The following is a 26,264-nucleotide window of genomic DNA, read 5'->3' as shown; positions in this document are numbered from 1 at the left end:
GTCCCTCTATGCCTTGGAGGTGTTGTACTGCACTGCTTCAAGCCTCTTGCTAAGCAGGTTTTTAGTGCCTGGGGGGTCATAACAGACAGGCACTTTTGGCTATCAACAAAAAATGCTGACAGGCTCACTCTGATAAAAATGAACAATACCTGGATTAGCCCCGACTTTTCCACACCACCAGATGATAGCAGCACATAAAGTCTTTTTAATCTTCAATTTTTCAATGAGGCCCACCAATTGTTGCCTTAAAGGGTCAATGGATGACTAGATGACCCTACTTACAATTTTTTCGTGAATCTGCACTTTGTACAAAGCTGTTATGACTGTAGGAGTACATAAACTACACATTCAAAATATTTTATTGGGGCCCTCAAGTTGTTGCCTTCAACGATCTATGGATGACCCTGGTTGTAATTTTTGTCAGGCTTTGTGCTGTGTTCAAAGCTGTTATGATTGTAGGAGTACCACCACTACAATTTATTAACAATATTTGAATGTGGCACTACAGTTGGTGCATTGAAGGGTGTATTCATGACCCTGCTTGTAATTTTTGGCAGGTTTTGAACATAGTGCAGACCTTTCATGAGTGTGAGAGTACCACAACTACACTTTGCTCACAATATTTGAATGAGATACTACAGTTGGTGCCTTGAATGGTGTATGGATGACACTGCTTGTAGTTTTTGGCAGCCATTGCATTTAGTGCATATTCTTTATGAACATAGGAATACTACTACATTTGAACAGAATGTGTATATAACATCCTTTATGTCTAATATAGGGCGTATGTGAGTCCCTCTTCCATCAAATTTTTGGCAGTTCTTGCTTCCTTCATAAATTATGCTGAAACTTCCATTTTTTTAATAAAGAAACAATTTTGGTTTGCTTAAATTATTATTATTATTTTTAAATCCCTTTTAAATGTTGCCTCATAAAAAAGTCATTATACAGGAAAGAATGTTTAACTGTTTTTCTGTGAAATTATTGTTCTCAGCAGCAATCTTGGAGTCAGAGATACTTCCAGGGGTCTTCCCCATGCTGTTCTCCTTTCATTCAGCACTATATTGTCACTGCACCGCAGACCTCCTTGTAGGATCTGAAAAAATGCTCGGATTTCCAATTGACTCCCATTATACTCCTTATTCGAACGACGCATTCGAGTATTAGAAATTGCTCAGTTCGAGTAAATAGCATCAAAGCATTTTAGTGCTCGCTCATCCCTAGTAAGGATGTCTTTATAGTTCAATCTGTTATTCCGGTATTGAAAAAAAATCGGTTTTAATTCGAAGCTTAAGTGTTCTGAGAGTGTCAAAGCAATTCCCAAGCTTTTGGCTCCCTGGGTCTCTGTCTCACCCCAGCACCACCTTCCTCCATTTGACTGACAGCTCACTGGCTTAACTATAGAACTAGTGAGCTGTCAGTCAAGCAGAGGAAGATGGGGCTGTGTGGGGAACAGATCCAGGGAGGCTTAAACATTAAATGAATGAAATGTTGGCTAATAATACAAGTTTAGGCCTCATTACAAATACTGAATCTATCAAGTTGTATGTAATCTGAACTTACATTAAGAAACTACAGAATATAATTACAAACTCTCAAGTCAACTTTTTGGAAAGCAGTTTAAGCATCAAATGTTGTTTTCTAGATGAAATCTTCTTGCAACAGTTGGTGGGAACTGTAAAGATGAGGATAGCAACCTATGTATGCCTGTTGCCCTTCTCTACAATCTCATAGACAATATAGGCCAAAAAAACACTCTAAGAAATCTATTAGTACATAACATATAGTGGTCCCTCGAGTTATAATGGACTTAGGCCGGTTTTACATTTGCATATGGCTGGTCTGCGTGTGGCTGCGTAGTTCCTCCCTTAAGCTCTGCCTACGCTCCACCTACTTCCGCATGCGGTAGGCGGAGCTTAAGGGAGGAAGTATGCAGCCATACGCAGACCAGCGAAATGCAAGTGTGCCCTTAGCCTTAGGTTACTTCATTTATAGTTTACAGATTTTGTATTTTTTGCATCATCATAATTTAAAACTACATTTAAAGATTTATTAACAAAATATAAATAATTTCATAGTATAGGGGATAACTTGTTGATTTCTGAGGCTCTGACTGCTGGGCTCCCTGTAATCTGAAGATCAGGGCTCTGGGAACCCTAAGAATAGGGCTCTGCAGCCTGTCTTATATGGAAAAAAAAAAATATATATATATATATATATGGAGTGGAGACACGCATATTCAATCTTGACACCACCACCGCAGACACCAGATAATCTCATTCTACAGCCCCTAACGGGACTCCTGCATCTCTACAGGGATTTGTGCCCTCCTCTTGGTATCCACCACTGAAAGTAAGGTTTGAGAAAGACCCTGTGGGTCGAAACGTTACCTACCTTGAAACACTGCGGTGATACCCTCATTTTTGGTGTTTGTTAACAATAAAGAAAATCACGTTTTTTTGACTAACGAAAATTCTAAAAACTCCTTTATTGAGTGCGACTGTTGTTGTACAGGATTATAGTCTGGAGTATCCCTCCATGTTCAGTCCGCACCAGCACTAGCGAGAGTGCACGTCTTGTTCTTCACTACATGGTCTCCCGGTACTTACCTACACGCAACCTTCGATCCTTACAAGATCTCCTTCTCTACTCCCCTCTTATTTCTTCTTCCACAAACGCATCCAAGACTTCTCCTGTGCTTCCCCTATACTCTGGAACTCTCTACCCCAACACATCAGACTCTCGCCTACCATAGAAACCTTCAAAAAGAACCTGAAGACTCACATCTTCCAACAAGCCTACAGGCTGCAGTGATCCTCAACCTACTGACCCGCCGCACAACCAGATCTAACCTCTCCTAGTGTATCCTCACCCATCCCCTGCAGGGTCCTCCCTCTTTCTGTACCTGTAAGTGCCTTGCTTTTTGCTCATATTTAATGTATTTGTCTATATTTGCCCCCTTTTCATAAGGTAACAAACCAAACTGAATAAACCAGGGTATATATTACTTAGAAAACCAAAAAAGAAAAAACCCTTTAAAAAATACCTTTATTTCACTTTTTTTAAAAAATTTTTAGTCAATTTTAAAATCAAATATGTGAAACTAACACCAAAAGGGATTAGGGCTGGGTGTAGGTGGGCCGATAATAGGGACCACAAAGACCGAGGGGGAAAAAATGGCAAATGCCTAGAGGACCCTGTTAAGATCCTAAATGACCTGTGCCCTACCTGACAGTGGAGGTTGGCACCCTAACACACGATGTGGCGCCCCCACTCCGCGTCGACTGTCCCTTATGTCCCTATACCGCCCTATCCACTACCCAAAACCCCAAACCCTCCACACCATACACACAGAAAAAAGCGGGTCTAGCTGAGTAATACTAAACCTTAATAGGTTTTCTGCCTAAACAACGGGCCAGAAAACAAAAGTTTTTGCCAATTGAGTACGGCTCTAGTAAAACTTTTGAAAGTGTGTCAGCCACATGTAGATACGATCTACATCTGATTATGCTCAAAGAGGATGGATATTATATAGATTAATAGTGTCTGTTGATAATGATATAAAAACCAACAGGTTATTCAACACTAATCTGTTCCCTATAATTCAGGTCTACATATGTGATGGATTGACACAGAGCAATATATCTCAGTGACCAGTAACTTGGCCTAGCATGCAAGAAAAAAGTTAACACCTTATTGCTTTCACAATGGAACATACTATAGCCAGGTGCTTTTTGTCATAAGTGTACCAACACTTCAGCAGCAGCATGCTAGGAACACCATAATAGGTAGACTTATCTGGGTAAAAAGCGGCATTCTTTGCTTTGTCCCAGTATCCTTGTCCCAGTATCCTTGTCCCAACGCGTTTCACCCCCTCCTAGTATAGGGGCTCATCAGGGGACCATAAATTGGAGTAAGCCATAATGGCGAAAATAGTATGTTTTTCATATGTAAAGCGCCATGGAATAAATGGCGCTATAAAACTGTATAATAATAATAATAATAATAATAATGTAGATAAGCCCCCGATCCGACCTGAAAAAATAAGTTTTATTATACTCACCCAGGGGGCGGTCCGGTCCGATGGGTGTCGCAGGTCCTGGCTCAGCGCCTCCCATCTTCTTGTGATGCCACCCTTCTTCTTGCTTCACAGGATCCACGGCATTGCACTCCTGCGCATGCGTACTTCTCTGCTCTGTTGAGGACAGAGCAAAGTACAGCAGTGCGCAGGCACTGGGCCTCTCTGGCCTTTCCTGGCACCTGTGCACTGCAGTACTTTCCCCTGTCCTCAACAGGGCAGATAATTACGCCTGCGCAGGAGCCATGATGCAGGCAGGAGGGCAGCAATCATAAGAAGAGGGGAGGTGCCGGAACCAGACCTGCGACACCAATCGGACCAGACTGCCCCCAGGATGAGTATAGCAAAACTTATTTTTCTTCTCTTGCAGGTTGGATCGGGGGCTTATCCACGGCATTATAGAATGCTAACAACCCAATTCCACTAGGGAATAAATGATGTACTAGTCCAATAAAATTTTATATAATCTTTATTAGAAACAATAAAACAAAATTGACAGGTGTGTGTCAGATGAACTATGAAAAACACTTATACCATAAGGCATCACACCCCCCTGTGTATCCCCACCAATATCAAATTACCATACCAAAATAGTCTATTATAACAACAACAAAGTCCTTTCCCCATCATTAATGTTGCCCTGCATTGAATATCCTTCACATATTGCTCACTTGTGACTTATCACTAGGCCACGTCCCAATTTGGGACACCACACCTTGGCATCATGGTTGTTGTGGGGATGTGCGCGTCATATCCGGTGGGGACGTCACATCCAGGGGACGCCGCTACGATCTATTGGTGGCCGCATGTAGATTAAGACTATATAAGGCATGGGACAGGAGGAAGTGTGTGCTCCCTGATGAAGGACGGACAGAAACGCGCATTGGGGCGGGCACACACTCACCTGGTTCCCTACCTCTTGCTGCGCACTCTGCACTTTATAGTGAGTATAAAGACACTAATATATTATGGTATGGTGTCCCAAATTGGAACGTGGCCCAGTGATAAGTCACAAGTGAGCAATATGTGAAGGATATTCGATGCAGGGCAGCGTTAATGATGTTCAAAGGACCCTGTTGTTGTTATAATAGACTATTTTGGTATGGTAATTTGATATTGGTGGGGATACACATGGGGGTGTGATGCCTTATGGTTTAAGTATTTTTCATAGTTGCATCTGACACACACCTGTCAATTTAGTTTTATTGTTTCTAATAAAGATTGGTTGTTGTTAAATTGATGTGTCCATTATGACAAAGTATTCACATAGGGGTCTATGATTGATATTATATAAGAATAAGTTTAGAATCCCCCATAATATGTAGTTGCGTTGGTGGTTTGTGACCAGCATTATGGAATGCTGTAGATAAGCCCTGAAAGGTGGTGGCCGTAACTTATATCGGCCAAAACTGCTGACAGGTTCTCTTTAAATGCACAAATAGCCTCTTCAGAGTGGAAGAGAACAGGAACTCTAGTGCCAACTATTTGAAGTAGCAATCCCCCACTAGGTGGCACTACAGTTTCCGCCCTCCTGCTGTTTGAAGAGGCTATTGGCATATAATGTTACAGACAGTGCTGATGTGTGATGCAGGTGCTTGGAAAAGAAGATCCAAGTAATAACTGGTAAATCTCTTTTACATAGGCAGGCATTATCTTACTGAAGTATATACACTGATAGATTTTCTAGTCACAGCAGCAGTTTATTTTCCAGAGTTCTTCTTCCTTCTGTAACTTAGGACAAATAATTGAGAACTGTTACATTTGGATCTGTTTTATCACCCAGACACAGGACAGAGATTCACACATGCAGGCTTTTTTCCTTCCTCCTCTTCCTCACTTTAAATACATTTTCTATGTGTGCAAAATAAGTCTAAGGACACAATACATTCAAAGCCTCTGTAGGGCGCATTCGCTCAGGAGATATGTACAGTACAGACCAAAAGTTTGGACACACCTTCTCATTTAAAGATGCTTCTGTATTTTCATGACTATGAAAATTGTAAATTCACACTGAAGGCATCAAAACTATGAATTAACACATGTGGAATTATATACTTAACAAAAAAGTGTGAAACAACTGAAAATATGTCTTATATTCTAGGTTCTTCAAAGTAGCCACCTTTTGCTTTGATGACTGCTTTGCACACTCTTGGCATTCTCTTGATGAGCTTCAAGAGGTAGTCACCAGGAATGGTTTTCACTTCACAGGTGTGCCCTGTCAGGTTTAATAAGTGGGATTTCTGTCAGTCTGAAAAATTGGGAAAACTTTGAAAGTGTCCCCAAGTGCAGTTGAAAAAACCATCAAGCACTACAAAGAAACTGGCTCACATGAGGACCGCCCCAGGAAAGGAAGACCAAGAGTCACCTCTGCTTCTGAGGATAAGCAGCTCAGATTAGAGACCAGGTCAATGCCACACAGAGTTCTAGCAGCAGACACATCTCTGCAACAACTGTTAAGAGGAAACTTTGTGCAGTAGGCCTTCATGGTTAAATAGCTGCTAGGGAACCACTGCTAAGGACAGGCAACAAGCAGAAGAGACTTGTTTGGGCTAAAGAACACAAGGAATGGACATTAGACCAGTGGAAATCTGTGCTTTGGTCTGATGAGTCCAAATTTGAGATCTTTGGTTCCAACCACCGTGTCTTTGTGCGATGCAGAAAAGGTGAACGGATGGACTCTACATGCCTGGTTCCCACCGTGAAGCATGGAGGAGGAGGTGTGATGTTGTGGGGTTGCTTTGCTGGTGACACTGTTGGGGATATATTCAAAATTGAAGGCATACTGAACCAGCTTGGCTACCACAGCATCTTGCAGCAGCATGCTATTCCATCCGGTTTGCGTTTAGTTGGACCATCATTTATTTAACAGCACAATGACCCACAAACACACCTTCCGGCTGTGTAACGGTTATTCGACCAAGAAGGAGAGTGATGGGGTGCTACGCCAGTTGACCTGGCCTCCACAGTCACCAGGCCTGAACCCAATCGAGATGGTTTGGGGTGAGCTGGACCGCAGAGTGAAGGCAAAAGGGCCAACAAGTGCAAAGCATCTCTAGGAACTCCTTCAAGATTGTTGGAAGACCATTCCCGGTGACTACCTCTTGAAGCTCATCAAGAGAATGCCAAGAGTATGCAAAGCAGTCATCAAAGCAAAAGGTGGCTACTTTGAAGAACCTAGAATATAAGATATATTTTCAGTTGTTTCACACTTTTTTGTTAAGTATATAATTCCACATGTGTTAATTCATAGTTTTGATGCCTTCAGTGTGAATTTACAATTTTCATAGTCATGAAAATACAGAAAAATCTTTAAATGAGAAGGTGTGTCCAAACTTTTGGTCTGTACTGTACATGCCCGACAGTGGCTATGTTGTGGATGGCACTGGCTAAAAAGTGACTAAAAAGATGGGTGCCCTGACAATGGGTGCAATGACCATAGAGACCAATAGTAAAAAAAAAATTGATACAGCATGGTATATGTACTCTGTATTGGAGCATATTTCTGAATAAGAGCATATAATGATATGCAGATGTGTAACAGTGAAAAGGCCAACATAACTGACTTTTGGCCTCCATTTAGTAAAAAGGGTCTTGTATATACATATCGCTACCTGACGTATACTTTAGACTGAGTGCACAGACACAGAGTGATCTCAGCCTTACTCAGTCATTCCTTCGTGCTTTCTTTGCATATTGGGTTTAGCACACAATGGGAAAGCACGCCCTCCCTAAGTATCTGACCACAAGCACCCTGATCGAGAGCTAGCTAGGCAAACTCTTCATTTAGGCTTTGCATTCGTTCCAGTAGAGGGCACTGCTGTAATAATATAATATAACACACATTTTGTTATGCAAAGGAACACAGCGTACTAACAGTGCACGCGATGAACATCTTTACAAATATATCTTAAGAATATATGTTTTTAATAAAGCATATAAAGTGAAAAACATATATTAAATATTGTATATGCAGTTTTTAGCATTGGGGTACTTGGGAAATGAGTGTATTATGATATAAAACACATCAAGACTCTAGATTCATTCCAAAACGTTATCCAGCCTAATGTAGTCAAAGGTTAAAAGGAATCAGTCAGCAGGTTTCTGTTACCTCATCCAACAGCAACCTGAAGTAGGCAAAGAGACACTGCATCCAGTGATGTATCACTTAGTTTACTGGGCACAGCCATTCTGAGACAATCAGAGTTCTCTGAGGTAGAATGCAGCAGAGCTGAGAAAGCTAGCTCCGCCAACACCAGTCTCCCCATGTACATTGTCTATTGACAGTGAGCTGCTTATTACAGAAGGGGTGGAGTCAGATGAGTGCCTGTGCTCCAATGAGTCACAGCAATGATAATGTCCTTGTGATAAAACCTTCAGTACAAGTAAACAAGAGCACACAGCTTGATAGGTGTGGTACATCAATGAATTCAGTATTTTAACCCCTACCTCGAGTTATTCTCAGATTACATAGCAAAAAACCTGCTGACAGATTCCCTTTAGCAATTGCATTATGAAAATATCTGCTTGCTGTCAGTGAAAATAAGTCACGATACACTGCATTAATTCTTAAGAAGTATCAGGTCTGTATGGAAAAAAAAAAGTTTCTATTCACTGATAGTGGGCAGGCATCTTAATAATTGGCTAAAGATGTGTCCACCATTGCCATTTCCTGAATTGACTCTTTAAAGACTCCAATTTCTCATTAACAAATTCAACACAATATTGAGACAAATTAGCATAAACCTAGACAAGCTGCAATACACATCACAACCACTGGGTGGCCAAACATAGAAGCATTCACTGTACAGCTTGTGACCAAGTAATCAGATTTTCTTAATTTGGTAGTCACATGTCAGGATATATTGAGCCAGGAGGACACAGTGGTCATATCTATATGTAATAACTTTATATATGAAAAATTAAGCAGGCCATACATTTAAGATTATTATTTGCTAAACCTATTGACCACGTAATGTATACATACTCTACCTAATGGGGGAGGAGAAGGACCATTCTTTTGAATTTTAACATGTCTTTGCCTTTTATACCCAGGTGAGATACTGTAATTTACCACCATAAGTTTATATCAGTGGCATAAGGCCCTTTTACACCTGCCAATAGTCAGTGAACAAGTGCTGAAAAGAGCCCTCATTTCTAGTTATTGGTGAATACTTTTTTCAATATTTGACCAGGTCCTAGGTTATACGTGCCTTTCTATATGATACTTATTTGGGTCCTGTTCCCATTAACTGCTTTTACTGACTGATATAAATCTAAACTTATAGGGGTATTCCCATCTCCAAGCTCCTATGCCAAATAGTAGTAGGTGTAATAATCATAATAGTTGCAAATGCCTTCAATTAATAATGTAGTATAGTTTTTCTAATTCACTATGTTTCTTTCCTCATGTGCAGGACCTTAGGTATCCATGGTTACAACCATTAGCAACTAGCTGTCACTTTATCAGTGGACGTAATCATGGATACCTAAGGTCCTGCACATAAGGCAAGAGACATAACGAATCAGAAAAACTACACTATATTACTAATTGGAGGGAATTGCTAATATTATTATTACTATTATTTTTTATTATTAACCCCTTTCTGACCTCGGACGGGATAGTACGTCCGAGGTCAGAACTCACGCTTTGATGCAGGGCTCCGGCGGTGAGCCCGCATCAAAGCCGGGACATGTCAGCTGTTTTGAACAGCTGACATGTGCCCGCAATAGCGGCGGGTCAAATCGCGATTCACCTGCCGCTATTAACTAGTTAAATGCCGCTGTCAAATGCAGACAGCGGCATTTAACCGGCGCTTCCGGCCGGGCGGCCGGATATGAGCGCATCGCCGACCCCCGTCACATGATCGGGGGTCGGCGATGCTTCTGCAGAGTAACCATAGAGGTCCTTGAGACCTCTATGGTTACTGATCGCCGGTAACTGTCAGCGCTCATAGCACACCGGCATTTCAGCTACATAGCAGTGATCTGATGATCGCTGCTCTGTAGTAGAGGCGATCGAGTTGTGCCAGCTTCTAGCCTCCCATGGAGGCTATTGAAGCATGGAAAAAGTAAAAAAAAGCGTAAATAAAATTGTGGAAAAAATAAAAAAATATAAAAGTTTAAATCACGCCCCACCCTTCGCCCCATTCAAAATAAATCAATTAAAAAAAAATCAAACCTACACATATTTGGTATAGCCGCATTCAGAATCGCCCGATCTATCAATAAAAAAAGCATTAACCTGATCGCTAAATGGCGTAGCAAGAAAAAATTAAAACTGCCAAAATTAAGTTTTTTTGGTTGCCGCGACATTGCATTAAAATGAAATAACAGGCAATCAAAAGAATGTATCTGCACCAAAATGGTATAATTAAAAACGCCAGCTTGGCACGCAAAAAATAAGCCCTCAATCGACCCCAGATCATGAAAAATGGAGACGCTACGAGTATTGGAAAATGGCGCAATTTTTTTTTTTTTTTTTAGCAAAGTTTGGAATTTTTTTTCACCACTTAGATAAAAAAATAACCTAGTCATGTTAGGTGTCTATGAACTCGTACTGACCTGGAGAATCATAATAGCAGGTCAGTTTTAGCATTTAGTGAACCTAGCAAAAAAGCCAAACAAAAAACAAGTGTGGGACTGCACTTTTTTTGCAATTTCACCGCACTTGGAATTTTTTTCCCATTTTCTAGTACATGACATACTAAAACCAATGATGTCATTCAAAAGTACAACTTGTTTCGCAAAAAATAAGCCCTCACATGGCCATATTGACAGAAAAATAAAAAAGTTATGGCTCTGGGAAGGAGGAGAGTGAAAAACGAACACGGAAAAATGGAAAATCCCAAGGTCATGAAGGGGTTATTATACTTGCTATGTATTGGGATAGGATCTTGGAGATGTGCATACCCCCTTTAACTGATTACCTATGGTAATGTATACTTAATATATGCAGTGTATATTGATCGGACGATTTATAACATTAATCCTTAATTAAAATTAATTTAAATGTATTTCTATTTTAGTGACTATATGTGAACAAGGCTCGAGATAAGCTAAAACTTCCTGAAATGGACACAGCTGATATACAACAGTTAATATAAAACATTCACAGCTGATTATACATCTGAATCATTCTTCCTGCGTGGTGATAAAAAACATTTTCTTTGTAATTTTTTGGTATTCTTTATCTCACATTTGACATCTTCTGGAAATTTCTTGCATCCAATTAAAACATTGTATGCATGAGAGTTTTGTATTTTTTAAATTCAGCTTAATTTAGCTTTCTATAAATGAGCTAAATTTACTACGGTGAAACACAGAGAAAGGCAATTGCATTTACTATAAGTGACATTAAAATATTGTAATGCAGAAAAGCAATGTGTAATGTGTTTATGGTATTCCAATACTAAACAGGCTTATGAAAGTAAAAAGTAATGTCAGCCTATGGGAGGATGATTGCAAGTTTCATCAATGGAATTAACTGCCTGAAGTCCAGAAATATGTTTGCCCTGTGATCTCTACGTTACCCTACATATTTCCAATTACTAGAACTTCATGGCATATCTGAGTGTTTGCAACTAAAATACCTTAGGTTAAAGAGAATCTGTCACCAGGTTTTTGCTGCCTCATCTGAGAGCAACATGATGTTGGAAAAGAGACCCTGAATCCAAGGATGTATCACTTAGTTTTTCTGGGTGCAGCAGTTGTGACACAGAGTTCTTAGATTTAGCAATGCAGGATAGCTAAGAAAGCTGACTATGCCTACACCAGGCTCTCTATATACATTGTCAATAGACAGTGAGCTGCTTATCACAGGAGGGGAGGACTTCGACTAGCATCCTGTATCTTCTGTAGTGTAGACAATGATAATTTCCTAGTGATAAAATCTTCAGTGTAAATCAACAACTTGTTACTTCTTCAGTTTCTAACTACTATCTGATTTTAACACAACCTAACATGTAACACATGTCTGCCCTAAAATTACATAGCAAAAACCCGTTGACAGATTCCCTTTAAACGATAATTTAAAGGAAACCTATTATGTTTAGCATGAAATCTAATGGGCAGGTACAAATATACAGTAGCATTTGCTGATGTGACACTACGAGGCAGCATGGTGACTCAGTGGACACTGTTGCTTTGCAGCGCTGAGGTCCAGGGTTCAGTTCCCACCAAGGACAACGTCTGTAAGGAGTCTGTATGTTCTCTCTGTGTTTGTGTAAAGTGATGGCAGGTAGTAGCCATGGCTCAGCTGCTGCTTCGTATCGCCCTGACACATTACAGGAAATATGGGTCCTGGCAGGGTGTTAGTGATGTGAGGGCCTTGCGCCCGTGCAGGCCGCCTTTAGCAGATGGTATTGGCTGGCCAAGACCACAAACTCCACAAATTAATAAAGGAGACTTCTGTACAAACATGGTGACTTTGCTAAATGTGATAAGGGTTACGTACAAGGGATAACAGGTACACAATTTTAAGCACGTCTCCTTCACAATGAAAAGCATATTCAGACACATCGTTTCCTTCCACTGTAGTCTACTTCAGGGCCGCTGAAGCACACCGTTTCACTCTTACTTCACCATAACCCAGCTTTTAGGCCACAGTCATGATCAACAAATCTCTCTCTACTCGTTCAGTGGTTCATGTCTTATTATTAAGGATACCTTGGATTTACCACTCAGGACCCCCACTAGTCCTTTACTCTCAGTCCCCTTTAGGTCTGTTACCTTCAGCTTTCGGGTTTCTCGTGGCACATTGTCCTATCCGAGGACCCCTAAAGGTGGAAGGCCACTCTTTATTGTCAGTAATTCTCTTCAGGATCTCACTATCCCTGTCTCTATGCTGTGAATCACCCCTTGGCAGCATTGCACACTTGTTACTTCTTCAGATTCTAACTACTATCTGACTTTAACCAGAAAATACAGTCCTTCCCCTTTCACTAAGTCCTTCCTCTGTGGGCTAGTCCCAACACTTAACTACTTCTGACCCCGTTGTCTGTTGATGGGCAGAAGTCACTTACATTACACACTATGCATTAACAATACTTATACTATACCTTACTCTATCACATCCTACATTACTATACACTATGAATATTACACTTTCAATACACTTTTCAACCCTATAGATTACACTGGAACATTTTACATTTCACACGACACAATATATTTATATGACGCACAACACCATTCACATGGCGCGATTGGTATCTTCAAGGTTAAAAATGTGACAGTTCAGTCCATCACTATTACATTTGCAAGTTTTCTTCTGGGTACTCCAGTTTCCTCCCCACTCCAAAAACATACCAATAGGGAATTTAGGGAACAGTGATGATGATGTCTGTAAAGTGATGTGGAATTAATGGTGTTATATAAGTGTGTAAAATAAGGAAATACTACAGTGCAGCAATGTATTGATGTAGAAACCTTAACTCCACATCTAACTTGATATATTCAATGGCTTGTGCACTGTTAAATATTCATTTATCATTTTCTGCTTTTTTCCACATCAGGGTATAGTTAACGCGTTGTGTAGAAATCCATCTCATGTTATCGATCAGAATGAGCCGAGCAGATTGCTGTATAGTTTTGTGGTAAAAGATTAGTATAACTGACACTTTATTCATTTAAATCCCTGTACTTTCTAAGATTATGGGTCTAGTGGGAGATCCTATTCAGTGACAGTGTTCCTTATATGCCTATGTAAAAAGAGGTAGCTGTCAATCGCTTAATAGGGCTGCCCACTGGACTCCTAAGCATGGAAACAGCATGGATCATCAAATGTGGCACAAAGGACATTTGCACAATAATGTTTCTACTTTTTGCCCTTTTGTGCTGGCCCCAATGTTCATGTATAAAGTGAGTAGGCTTTAGTAACGGAATTGTGGCCTATTTTGAGACGAAGTTAACGTATTCCAAAAATGTAAGTGAAATCTATGTTAGATCAAAGTGGATTTAGATTGCTTTTTCTAGTGCACAGATAGCCTAAATATTCACAAAATTTATTACGATTAGCAAATTTGGCATTGGTGCTTATTTTTCCATTATAACATGAAATTTTACCGTCGTCTACCCGTAGATCTCAATTTTAAAAACTGCAGCAGAGCCAAGGTAAGGTCTATAACATACAAGTGGTACTATCACTGTGATCTATTGCATGTGGTCTGGTTTTATTTCCTTCTAGGTAGAGGGAAGACAGGAGAGAGAATCAGCGTCATACATCTTTCTGTAATGGCTGTCTACAACCTACTTAAGACTGTATCTCTGAAACTTCGATGTTATAACAGTATAGCCGAAAGAATCTTACCTCTTTTTCACTCCAGTTAAAAGCATCTTTTACTATAAGGCTATTAAATTTGCTCTATATATCATACTCATGCAATATATAATTCTATAGTTTGAGATTTTTTTGCATATTTGATTTATTATGTTACAAAGAAATATATTTTAAGTAAGATTTATCTGATATATATTTTTTTTTTCCTAAACTAAGAAATCCTCAAACACATTTTATGTCATCGACTTCAGTCCATCTCACTCTGGCTCTCTGCTCTAAACTCTAAAAATAAAAGAATCGCATTGCATGATAAAAATTCAGACAAGAACCAACTGAAGAGACAAAATACAATAAGCAGCTTGAATTGGCTGGGCAGAAAACACTTTCATGACCTTCAAATGTCATCCTTTGGAAAGAACAAAAATAAAAAGGTGTCAAGACAAACTAGGGCAAGTGATCTTAACTTGAAAGCAAAGCACTAAAAGAAAAATACTTTGCAATTCATCACAAAGAGGATGCCAGGCCCCAAAGAAACATAATATCAATCCGATTGTTGTAGCTGATTAAATATTATTTATGATTATCTGTTTTTTCATTTACCGTGTAAAATCAAATATATTCAAACAGTAATGAAAAGTAGGCGACTTCGAGCTTTCATATACATACTGTAAAATCATTTATCACCCATGGAGCACTATAGACCTATGTACAAATTACATCCAATACTTTCATAAATATTTATAGGACAAATGTCACTCGCAGAATGAATTACAGCTTCAAACCTGAAGGAAAACCAACGTAGCATATCAAAATTGAAACATCCAATACACTAATAAAACCCAATTTCTATTCTACTGTGTAGATAGTAAATCATTCCTTGAATTGTCTAGTATTTATGCATATCTATGTCACATGTATTTTCAAGGAATACAGAGCATTGGCTCTACTTTCTACTACAAGTACTTTGAAGGGCGTTTTTTACGCTGCTCGTAGTATTCTTATTGTAAGTATACAAAAACTTCACCAAAAATTGTCACCACATGACGTCTAGTTTAAAAAAAGATATAACTGATTGTATAACGGGCAGTGTGTTTAGGCTAAGGGTGATTGATGAAGTGGGATCCCGCACAGTATAGTCCTATATGGTCATTACAAGAACACACAGTGGTTAATTTCTTATGCTTTTTTTATTTTTAGGTACTTTCAAGTTCATTCACTGAAAACCTCATATGGCTGAGTATTCCTCCTCTTATTAATGTGTAAAAAGTAACAATTTTTTGAGAGATTATTATTAATATGCTGAACTATAATAACTATACTCTAGTAAACCTATTATATGTAACTATATGTTCTTAAACAATAATTAATCTCCGAATATTCCCACGTTATCACGTCAAATATGTAGGAACCGACTGCGGATAAAGTGTAATTTATTGATCTAGTGTTCCATCAGCGTCACAGCTCCATGCTGGTTAAGTACAGTTTACAAAAACTGCCTTTCCATATTCTCCCACACTAATGTAAATTGTTGTAATTTGGATGAATCTTAGTAAATGATTTTGTATCATTGTAGCAATGCCATCCCTATTAGAAGAGATCTGGCGGTTTATATGACAATAGGTATGCACTTATAAAAGCCGAGCTTCAACTGTTAAGACCCAAGGAAATTGGTATAATGTCTGGTGCTCAGCATCCAGGAAAAAGCTCAATGTGTTTTAGTAAAATGAAGAATGAAACACATATTCTGCATCTAGGTATTTTGAAGGTTTCTTCCTTCAAGTCTTTTGTCTACTACCCTAAGAAACTTACGCATCACCGTGAAGAGATACATTACTGCTTGCTGATCAAAGTTTTCATCATGATAAAGCTGCATCTTAATCAGTATGCCACCGTGCCCAAATGTTATGACTCATCTTTGGCTCATAGCAGAAGCAACACAGAACATGAGTAACGGCACCGATGCCTCAATAGATTGGCACTGCGATGTGTAGTTTTTATACCTACAGGAAGCAAGTTGAAACTTGGCCTGGGTCAGCAGCTACTGGAAGTCATTATCATCTGAGAACAGTTCTTCGCTTAGATACAAGCTGCAACGTTCCTGCTAGGGACCCCTCACAATGAAAATTGAGGAAGACAATGGGGGGGGGCAGTGTCTGTTCTGTAAGAACATTGACTATGTCTGAACCCAACTCATTCTTCCACCTTGCTCAAAAAATCAAAACACGTCTTCTAAAAAGCCAAGCAATTTCCAGAGCAACACGGCGCAAGCAGAGAAGGAGTTTTAACTTATTCATGCTACGATTATTTTTATAGAAATAATACAAATTAGATTCTTAAACCACGTAGTAATTCATAGTATAAAAAAAAACAGATTTTACGACATTTTGGATACATGTTGGTGTATGGGAATACAGCACAGGCACAAGGAAGTATATATATTTTCTGCTAACATTTGGGGTTCCAGTGCTATTTATAGTGCTTTATACCGCGATGGCAGGTCATAGGGTTAATACTAATGTATATGAATTGTATGTACCAGTCAGGTGCATTCAATGAATCAAAGCAAAACCTCTCATTCTTCCACAAATAAGCTTTTCACACTAAAGCCAGAATTTATAATACATAACATATTGCAATTTATGTGGTCCCTGAGACCACTGCAGCCTGCGACCCATGGTCATGCGTGACATGATTCATCTGAATTACTGTACAGCTGTACAACTTAGTTCTTATGTGCTAATGATTGTCTTTCAGTCCAGATAATCCTGACTATCCCACAGTTGCAGGCAAAAATGATTATCCAAGCAGTCACTGTGGTCATATGCTGCGATTAGAGGACTGGGCTTACATTTAGGGTGTGTACTTTCCAAAATGCCATATTATAACCCAGGTATGTGGTCATCAACACTGTCCACCTTCTACACGCAGGTATTATTCATGTAAATGCATTTAGCTGTGGGACACCAGGGCATAGCAGTGCACACTACCCTAGAAGTCAGCCTTCCATCTTTTACTGTCCCCTTCTTGGCACTGAGAGCAAGCCTTCATGATGTGACAATTTATAATGCAATGCAACCATAAAAAGGATCCTGACAAATGACTCATAAATGGACTGTCTCATACCCTCCGTGTTATATCATATGGCAAATAGCTGTAAATTGCCGCAAGGATGACCGATTGCCTAAATAGGGTTTTATGGGGGGCACAGACATGAGCAAGTAAATGTTAAAATTCTTACAGTTCGTCCAGTCCATGCTGAGAGGCGGCTGCTTGTACCACAGAATCTGAAGCCTGCTCCATTACCAGAGTGATGAACAGCTCCATGCTTCCATTCACTGCAGCCAGTGAAGAGGTAAATGATCAAACCTAAATTACTGGACTCTTGCAAGAACCTAGTTAGAGCAAGCCAAAAAATACATCTCCTAATTAAAAGAAAAATGCAAGGACCTGCACATAGGCTGTAATGCAGGAGTGGAGCAGGATCCCCCAGTGCTATGACAACAGGTTTCAGGAATATTTCCCAAACTACAGAACAGAATAGGACCGCTTGACAATGACCGCCGCGTTAACCTCTCCCTTGCTGGAACCTCAGATACAATCATTACAAATCCAGTGAAGGAGGGGGTCCTTCCTTACCTGTCTGTGTTCTGCTACTTGACTGATCCTCGCAGCTGTTCTCTTTGGATCCTGTATCTTTGACTGGTGGGCCAGGTCAGTGTCCTTTGCCCTTGGCTTTGTGGAAGCTTAGACCAGGATGGAGGTGCATTCAGTTCAGGCAATGCACCTTCCCCAGGAATCTCTCCTGCCCATTACCTTAATTTGCAATATGTGGAGCAAACAAGTGTCCTGATCAGTCATGAGCTGTGTACCAGGGAGCATCAATACTCCACACATCCAGGAGCTGTGATGGGGAACTTGCTAGAAACTCCATTCCACAATGGCATACCCCTCAAGAATCCTGAGACGGTTCCCGAAGAAATCAGGAGGATCAGCTATTGTCTTGGTTGGCATACACTGGCAGCGGGCAATTCAAAGAGCTGTGCGCTGATCAGAGGCTGGCAGAGGGAGCAGCAGGGATGAGGGATGTCACAAGTCAGTGATGCCCAGCAAATCCTACAGCTGTCAATACACTGGAAACAATACTCACTGACTGTACTATACAGCATGGACGTATGTGTCTCACATAGCTGCCTGCACTGTGCCTGCCTCACTGCTGGGACTGGAGGAGGAGCAGGAGCTGAACTTCACATGGATTTGTAGGGAAAATGGAAATGTGTGCAACTGGCTGCAGTCCCCTAATTCTGCACCCAGGACATCTCATGTGCAGAGCAAAGATGGGCTTGTGAGCCTCTCATCCCCTCTCCTACCAGTCTGATTCATTTTGCAGTTCTGTTTTGTATCTGATCTTTAAATACATCAAAACAAACAATCACACTCACCTAGTTTCTCATATTTTCTAATTCATGCTCTTATTTTTTACATCTTTGCAGCTCTGTGTTTATTTTATCACCATCAGTTTTGCTTTTTTTTGTGAAACGTTAAGGTACTACATTAAGAGCATGTGTATAATGATAAGGTCCAGTTCACACTTATGCGTCACTTTTAATAAGATACATAACACTGACAGACTTGATAGATTTATTTTTCATGTTTTCCTTTATTTAGTAAGAAGACAAGGTGAACATAATTGTACCCTAGTCTTGATGAAGAGTATGCTGGATAAAAATGTACCAAGTTCACTAAGATGTGTACGCAACTTAATGAATTTGGAGAGTCTTTTAGTTGTCGTGCGCCCACACATGAAAAAAAAGGACTCAAGTCAACAATTGGAGTATATTTGTGTTTTAATTTACACCCTTTTTCTCACATAAACTTTGATTAATTGAACAAGTCTCCTGAGTAAACTTTGTCTCCTTATCAAAATGTTAGTGGAGATGGCTGGAGACAAGGTGAAAATGCAAAAGTCTCAAACCTGTTTTGATAAATCAGACCAAAATGTTCTTCTTTTCTGTGCTGATCAAGGCAACTTGAAACAATGGAATCTAAATGTTGATCAGGCAAGGATGGGGGACCAATGTTGAAATAGATATAGATCCGATCCTATAGACCTCCATGATCCTAAATATTAAGGGAACATGTTTGGACTTGCTGCAGAAGACTGAAAAATCTGAAAATCTGCACAGATGAGGTGCGGATATGAAAAGTCTTCATAGTATATGGATCAGAGGGAAATGAAAAGTATGAGAATGCTGAGGACTGGCTAGGGCAGAAGTGCACAATAGAGCAATATTTGTGATAAGCGAGCACTAAAATGCTTAGATGCTCGTTACTCGAACCAATCAATTCCTAATGCTCGGATACTCATTTCAAGTAACAAGTATAATGGGAGTCAATGGGAAATCCAAGCATTTTGCTGGCAGACCCTACAAGGAGGCGTGGGGACAGTGAAAATGTTGAAATGGATGGAAAAAGTGCTGAATGGAAGAAGAGCAGAATGGGGAACACCCCTAAAAGCACCTCTGACTCCCATGTCCCTGCTGAGAGCAATGATGTCAATCTTTTACTCCACTTTAAGGACTGACAATAAAACATTCAAAATTGATGAGAAATTGTAGTTTACAGGAAACAAAATGTCAAGAAACATTCTTTCCTGTATAATGACTTGTATATATGGAAACATTTAAAGAGGGTTAATAAAAAAAAATAAAATTTTTTTTTTTTTTATTTGTATTAAAAAATTGAAAATATCAGTGTAATTTATGAAGGAAGCACAAACTGCCAAAAATTTGATGGAAGAGGGACTCAGCTTGTATTAGATATAAAGGAGGGACTCATACACATTCTGTTTCGTGATGAGTGTACTCGTTACTCGGGTTTTCTGAGCAAGCTCGGGTGATCTCCAAGTATTTTGGGCGTTCTCGTAGGTTATGTTTGTGTTGCAGCAGCTGTTTGTTAGGCAATCCCCACATGTATTCAGGCTGTCTAGCAGCCGCAAATCATGCAGCTACGTCAACACAAACATAATCTACGAGCACACCCAAAATACTCGGAGATCACCCGAGCATGCTCGGAAAACCTGAGTAACGAGCACACTCGCTCATTACTAATTCTGTTCAAATTGTCCTATAGTGCTACTCCAAAACTCAAAAAGGCTATGCAATAAGTGCAAAGCCCGCCAAAAATTCCAAACAGGGTCATTCATACACCCTTGAAGACACCAACTGTATTGCTTCATTCAAATATTGTAGACAAAGTATAGTTGTTGTACACATATACTCATAAAGACTCTCCACACAGTGAAAAGCCAGGCAAAAATTACAAGCAGGATCATCCGTACATCCTTCAAGGCATCAACTGACGTACCTTATTCAAATAGTGTGAACAAAGTGTAGTTATGGTACCTCTATACTCATAAAAGCTCTGCACACAGTACAAAACCTGCCAAGAATTACAAGCAGGGTTACCCACGCAACCTTGAAGTCACCAACTGTAGTGCCTCTTTCAAATATTAAAAAAGTGTAGTTGTGGTATTCCTACACTCACAAAGGCTATGCACACAGTGTAAAGTCAGAAAAAATTATAAGGAAAGTCATGCATAGTCCCTTGAATGCAACAACTGTAGGGCCTCATTCAAATATTAGGAAATTGTAATTGTGGTACTTCTAAACTCATAAATACACTGCACACAGTGCAAGGCCAGAAAAAATTATAAGGCGGGTCATCCATTGACTCTTGAATTCAACAACTGGGTGGCCTCTTTCAAATATTACATTTTATAAACACTCTATGTGCTGCTGTCTTCTGGAGTTGTGGAAAAGTCTGGGAAAATCCAGGCTTTGCTCATTTTTATCAGAATGAGCCTGTGAGCATTTTGTGCTGACAGATGAAAGCACCTGTCTGTTATGACCCCTCTATAGGCAGTAAAAGCCCACACAGACAAGATGCAGCACAACACCTCCAAAGCAGACAGCTCAAACCAGGTGTCCAGCTTTAAGACCTAATAGTTGAAGGTCGCAGAGCAATTAGGGAGTACACTGGTTTAGTCAGCCAGGTATCGCTTGACCAGCTTTAAAATCTTTTTCCTCCTTGGCAAAAATACTTGGTCATCAGGGTCTGGATTCTGGTATGGTATCATGAAATTGTCCCAGGCCTTTAACAGTGTACCCATGCCTTTGCTGTACCTGGTGTGTGTCTCTCTCACCTCTCTTCCTTAGATGGGCAAGAAAACTTGCCCTCTGCAGCTTACGTTGCCTGTTGGGAATTTTCTCAATTTATTTTCCCCAATGGCCTTTTGGTATAGCACCATTTTAGTAGGGTCTAGCAGGGTGAATAACCAGTACTCTTTTTTGAAAATGAATATAACGTAAGGTCAAGGGAAAGGCATCGGTACATAGAGTCAGCCATATTTGCTAAGCTCCCTACAGTCAGCACTTCCCTGTCTCCACAATGTCTCCACACTTCTATCTCCTCCGCCCTCTCTTCCTCCTCATTTCCCTCCTCAGCTAGGAGAGACAGGATGAAGCTGGTGTAGATATAAGCCTCTGTTGCACTAGCAGCCAGCTGCTTTTCCTTCTCTTCCTCCTCAGCCTTCATCTCTTCATTGTTGCCCAATGCGCACTGAACAGATGAGATGAGGCTGGGTAATATATCCCTGTCTCATGTCTTTCTCCATCTAAACCTGGTAAGCATGCAAAGCTTCATGTTTTTAAATGTGAGCAGTGACTGTTTCAGTAGGCACAGATCGTTGCACTGATTATGGCATCACCGCTTTGTGGAGTCGTCCAAGTCTTGGCAAATCGCACAAATATCAGACATCCATGACCAATTTTAAATTGTTATGGGTGGAGGCTGACCAGAATACCGATTGGTGTGTTGGAGCTGCTCACAAAGCCTTGCCAGCATGTGCAGTGGGGAGTTTCAACATGTGATCATGTCGCACACCACTCGGTGCACTTCTGCAGCCTGCTAGAGTGGCGGCAGCTGTAGCTGACTTGCAGAAATGGAAGCTGATGCAGCGCACCTTGACTAGAAACTTTAGCAAATCTGGGTAGGTTTTCAGAAATACCAAGTTGAGCATCTGAGCCCAGCATGGTACACGTGTGACTTGTCAAGCAGTGAGAGCCGTAGATCTGCCTAGTCTGTTATTCCTTTCAATAACTCTGCCAACATGTGCCGTTTGTCTCCTAGACAAATTAGCTTCAGCAGAGCCTGTTGTCGCTTCACTAAAGCAGTGCTGCAGAGCTTCCAGCTTCCAGCTGATGTGGACAATGCGCTCTGAGATACCAAATTGGAGATGGAAGATTAGGACAAGCAGGAGGCAGCAGGAACTTGTGTAGGAGGTGAAGGAAATCCTGATCGAAGTAGGGCCAGCAATCGTTAGCTTCGGTAGGGGACATCTTAGACAGTGTTATGAACAGGGGATTGGGAAGATCTTAGCACAGGGGAAAAGGCAGTGATATCAGCCGCTGGCACCAATTGTGGATCCAGGTGTTTGGGCCACCGAGTCGGGTGCTTAGATAATATGTGCCTGATCATGCTGGTGGTGGTTAGGCTCTTAGTGGTCAGACCTATGCTTATCTTGGCATGGCACGGGTTGCAAATGATGATTTTTTTGTCTCAGAACTTTTTAAAAAGTCACAAAATGGGGAACACCTAACTCTTTGACAGAGAAATTCCCGAGTGTCAGTGCTCTGCGGAACAATTGCCCACATTATCTCTCTGGTCACCCAACTGCCTCTCCCTGCCTGTTTTGGTGTTGCCAATACCTTCACCTCAGGGCTGTTGACCTCACTCTGCAAGCTAACATCTCAGGGTGGGTCAGTGACTTTGTCATTTACCACCTCGTCTTCCACTGATGCACCCTAGTCCTCCTGAGTTGGTGAATTAACAACTTGACTTATCAGCAAATGTCTCAGCATCGTCTACCTCCATAAACAAAATTTGCTGTTCCCCACAGTCATCTTCTTGTGATCGTCTCTGCTCTAATTTTTGTGCATCACTAAACAGCAAGTCCTCCTGTCCCTCTTGGAACATGCAGGGTGAGAGGCCACAATCAAGAAATGATTATGTATAGCTACTTGGAGTTTCCTAGTGTGGGACCACTGGTCTCCTGGGTGGTGGGAGGAAGATGGATTAGACTGAGGATTAAGTGATCCAGACTCTTGGCTGGTGAGACTGGACCGTGCATAAGACTGAGTGGTGCTGGCAAGCATGCTGGAAGCATTATGTGCTATCCAACTGACCACCTGTTCGCACTGGTGTCGTTCAGAAGTGGTGTCCTGTGCCTCCCTACAAAGTGAGACAGAAAGCAATGTGTTGTGGACGGGCATGTTGCTTGTGCTACAGCAACAGGTGCAGTCACATCTGCCCCACAACCTCTCTGTCTGCATGCACCGCCATCAGCACTTTCACTTCTCCGTCCCTTACCCCACGCCTTTTGCATTTCCTAAATGCTTGTTCTCTGGAAGCCAAGTTTCCTTTATTAATTGAAACTATTTTTTTTAAATAAAAAAAGTTTGGACACCTGTAGCAGGTCAAGCGTTTTTTAAGTTTCAAACCACCGTAATTTCACACAAAGCAGTTTAAACTATATGGATGACAATAGTTACTTTTTGGAACAAAAAAATGTGGTCACCTGCAGCAGGCCAAGTGTTTTTTTTTTTTTTCAATTTCAAACCACCGTAATTTCACACAAAGCACGTTACACTGTATGGACTAAATTAGTCAATATTTGGAACAAAATTATTTGGTCACCTATAGCAGACCAAGCAGTTTTTAAACATTTCAAACCAACGTAATTTCACACAAAGCATGTTACATTGTATGGATGACAATAGTCAATTTCTGGAACTAAAAAAGGGTCACCTGAGGCAGGCCAAGCTTTTTTTGAAAAATTTCAAACCACCATAATGTCACACAAAGCACGATAATCTGTATTGGTGACAATAGTCAATTTTTGGAATTAAAAAATGTATTCAGTTCACCTGTAGCAGACCAAGAAGGTTTTTAAATTTCAAGCCACTGTAATTTCACAAAAAGCAAGTTAAACTCTATGGATGACAAAAGTTAATTTTTGGAACAAAAAATGAGGTCACCTGTGGAGATGAGCTAACTTTTTCAGAAAATGTTTGCCAATTTCAAATTTGGCACAAATGTTGCACATTCGGATTCATGTTCGGATTCTCCAGCATTTTCCTCAAAATTGGCAAAATTAGGCCAAAATTTGGTAAATAATCAGTTTCCATTAATGCTTTTGTTAGGACTTTGGCTAGGATAGTGGTGCTGTATGATGAGCTTAGGGGACATGTTTGATGAGGGAGGGTATGAGGAGAGGTCAGAGTAGCTGCAGACTGTATTTTAATTTTTTTATTATGTTAATGTGTGGAGATTCCAACAGCCAATCAGGGTGCAGAAATCATTTCTATGTCTAGACACAAGGTCTTCTGTTATTGGCTGCTGAAGTCAGATATCTTTCTTCATATAAAAAGTGGACATGTTATTTTTGCACCATTTTGTCAGTCTAACAGCGCAGAGAGGCTGCTCCTGCTGCTTTGTTTGTGCTAATAGTTTGGTCCAGCTAGGAGCCCACATTTCCCAATCTAAATCCTTTCTGCTAATAGTGTGGGCCACACACTAGGCCACATTTCAGAATCTAAATTGTTTGTGATAATATTGTGGTCCAGACAGGAGTCCACATTTCAGAATCTAAATCCTTTCTGCTAATAATGTGGTCCAGAACACTATCTCCGCAAATAAATACTGATTTTTAATTTAGTGACAGGTGACTGACAGGTCTGGGCCTAGAGCTGTGAAACAGCTGGTTAAAAGAAGGGAAGGGTACATCCAACATTAGTGGGAAAAAGCAAGGTCGTGGTGGAAAGGGAAATAAGCTTTGTGTTCAAGATGTCCATGGGTTAAATGGTAATGATACTGAAAGCTCTACTGAACAAACACCTTCTCGTCCTATCCAAAGACAAATGACAACATCTGTTGCTGGACAGGCTACTCCACTCCCTTTCTTTGGCAGCCGCACAGCAGTAGACCTTGCAGATGAGGGCCAGAGAGAGCATGTGCTCCAGTGAATGGCAAGCACTGCATCAAGTGGCCTTTCCTCCTTTTCCTTCACCTTAACATCACAGTACAATCTGTAGAGGTAACATCCTAATTACCCTTGTTTCCTCCCACGTCACGATTCTCCATCCGCCCAACTGACTGTAGAGAAACACAGATGGCTGAGTCTGCAGATCTGTTCACACAGTCTATGCCATGGGTAATGGAAGTGTACTCCAAAGATTCACAGAGTCAAGAGGAGGAAATCATCTGCACCGATGCCCACATTTTTTTTAGTTTGATCCACCAGGGCTGGATGAAGTAAGGTCTGAGCAGAACCCAAACCCTTGTCAACAGGCCTTAACTTTGGGGGTGGAAGTGAATCTGACAAGACTGAGATACTTAAGGGGCACGTGGACTCTACTGTGCTGTAAGGGCAGGAAGAGGAGGAGGGTGACTCTCAGGGCGAAGAGTGGGAGAACAGAGAGGATGATAATGAGGTAGTAGATTACACTTGGTGTAAACCCAGAGGCAAGCAGCTGAGTAGCTCAGCATTGGAAGTAGAGGAGTAGGAAGATGAGGAGATTACATTGTGGCTTGCTGCACAGAAATGGAGTGATGCATCCACGACAAACACTGTATCCTCAGCCACAACTATGGCTGTGGGCAGTAGCAGTCATGGGTCTGCAATTCGAAGAGGAGGCAAGGATTACCTAACCTGGGCCTTTCTAAGACCGCAAAGGATGACCCAACTCACGTTAGTTGCCAACTTTGCAAAAAACTACTCACTAGAGGCAAAAATTGCAATAAGTTGACTATATGCATGAACCGAGAACATGCGTTAGTCTGGGAATCTCACTA

At 40.7% G+C, this 26,264-nt stretch overlaps 1 protein-coding gene across 2 annotated transcripts in view; it reads right to left on the bottom strand.

The window, feature by feature from the left end:
* CALN1 (calneuron 1) overlaps window positions 1-18,543 on the bottom strand; it is a 751,910-nt gene extending 733,367 nt beyond the window's left edge. Inside the window, exon 1 of one of the 2 annotated variants that reach the window (XM_077296429.1) lies at window positions 17,991-18,543. Coding sequence is in view for 1 of the 2 variants with exons in the window: in XM_077296428.1 (XP_077152543.1) it covers window positions 17,593-17,678 (86 nt within the window). In the remaining variant the exon portion in view is untranslated. Of the gene's footprint in view, window positions 1-17,592; window positions 17,803-17,990 lie in introns of those variants that run through there. The other variant, XM_077296428.1, reaches the window with a different exon arrangement.
* Window positions 18,544-26,264: the final 7,721 nt, after the last annotated feature.

Source organism: Ranitomeya variabilis, chromosome 3 (genome assembly GCF_051348905.1).
Source record: "Ranitomeya variabilis isolate aRanVar5 chromosome 3, aRanVar5.hap1, whole genome shotgun sequence".
NCBI lineage: Eukaryota > Metazoa > Chordata > Amphibia > Anura > Dendrobatidae > Ranitomeya > Ranitomeya variabilis.
Note: the sequence above shows the minus strand (reverse complement) of the source record. Positions and strands in the feature narration are given on the sequence as shown.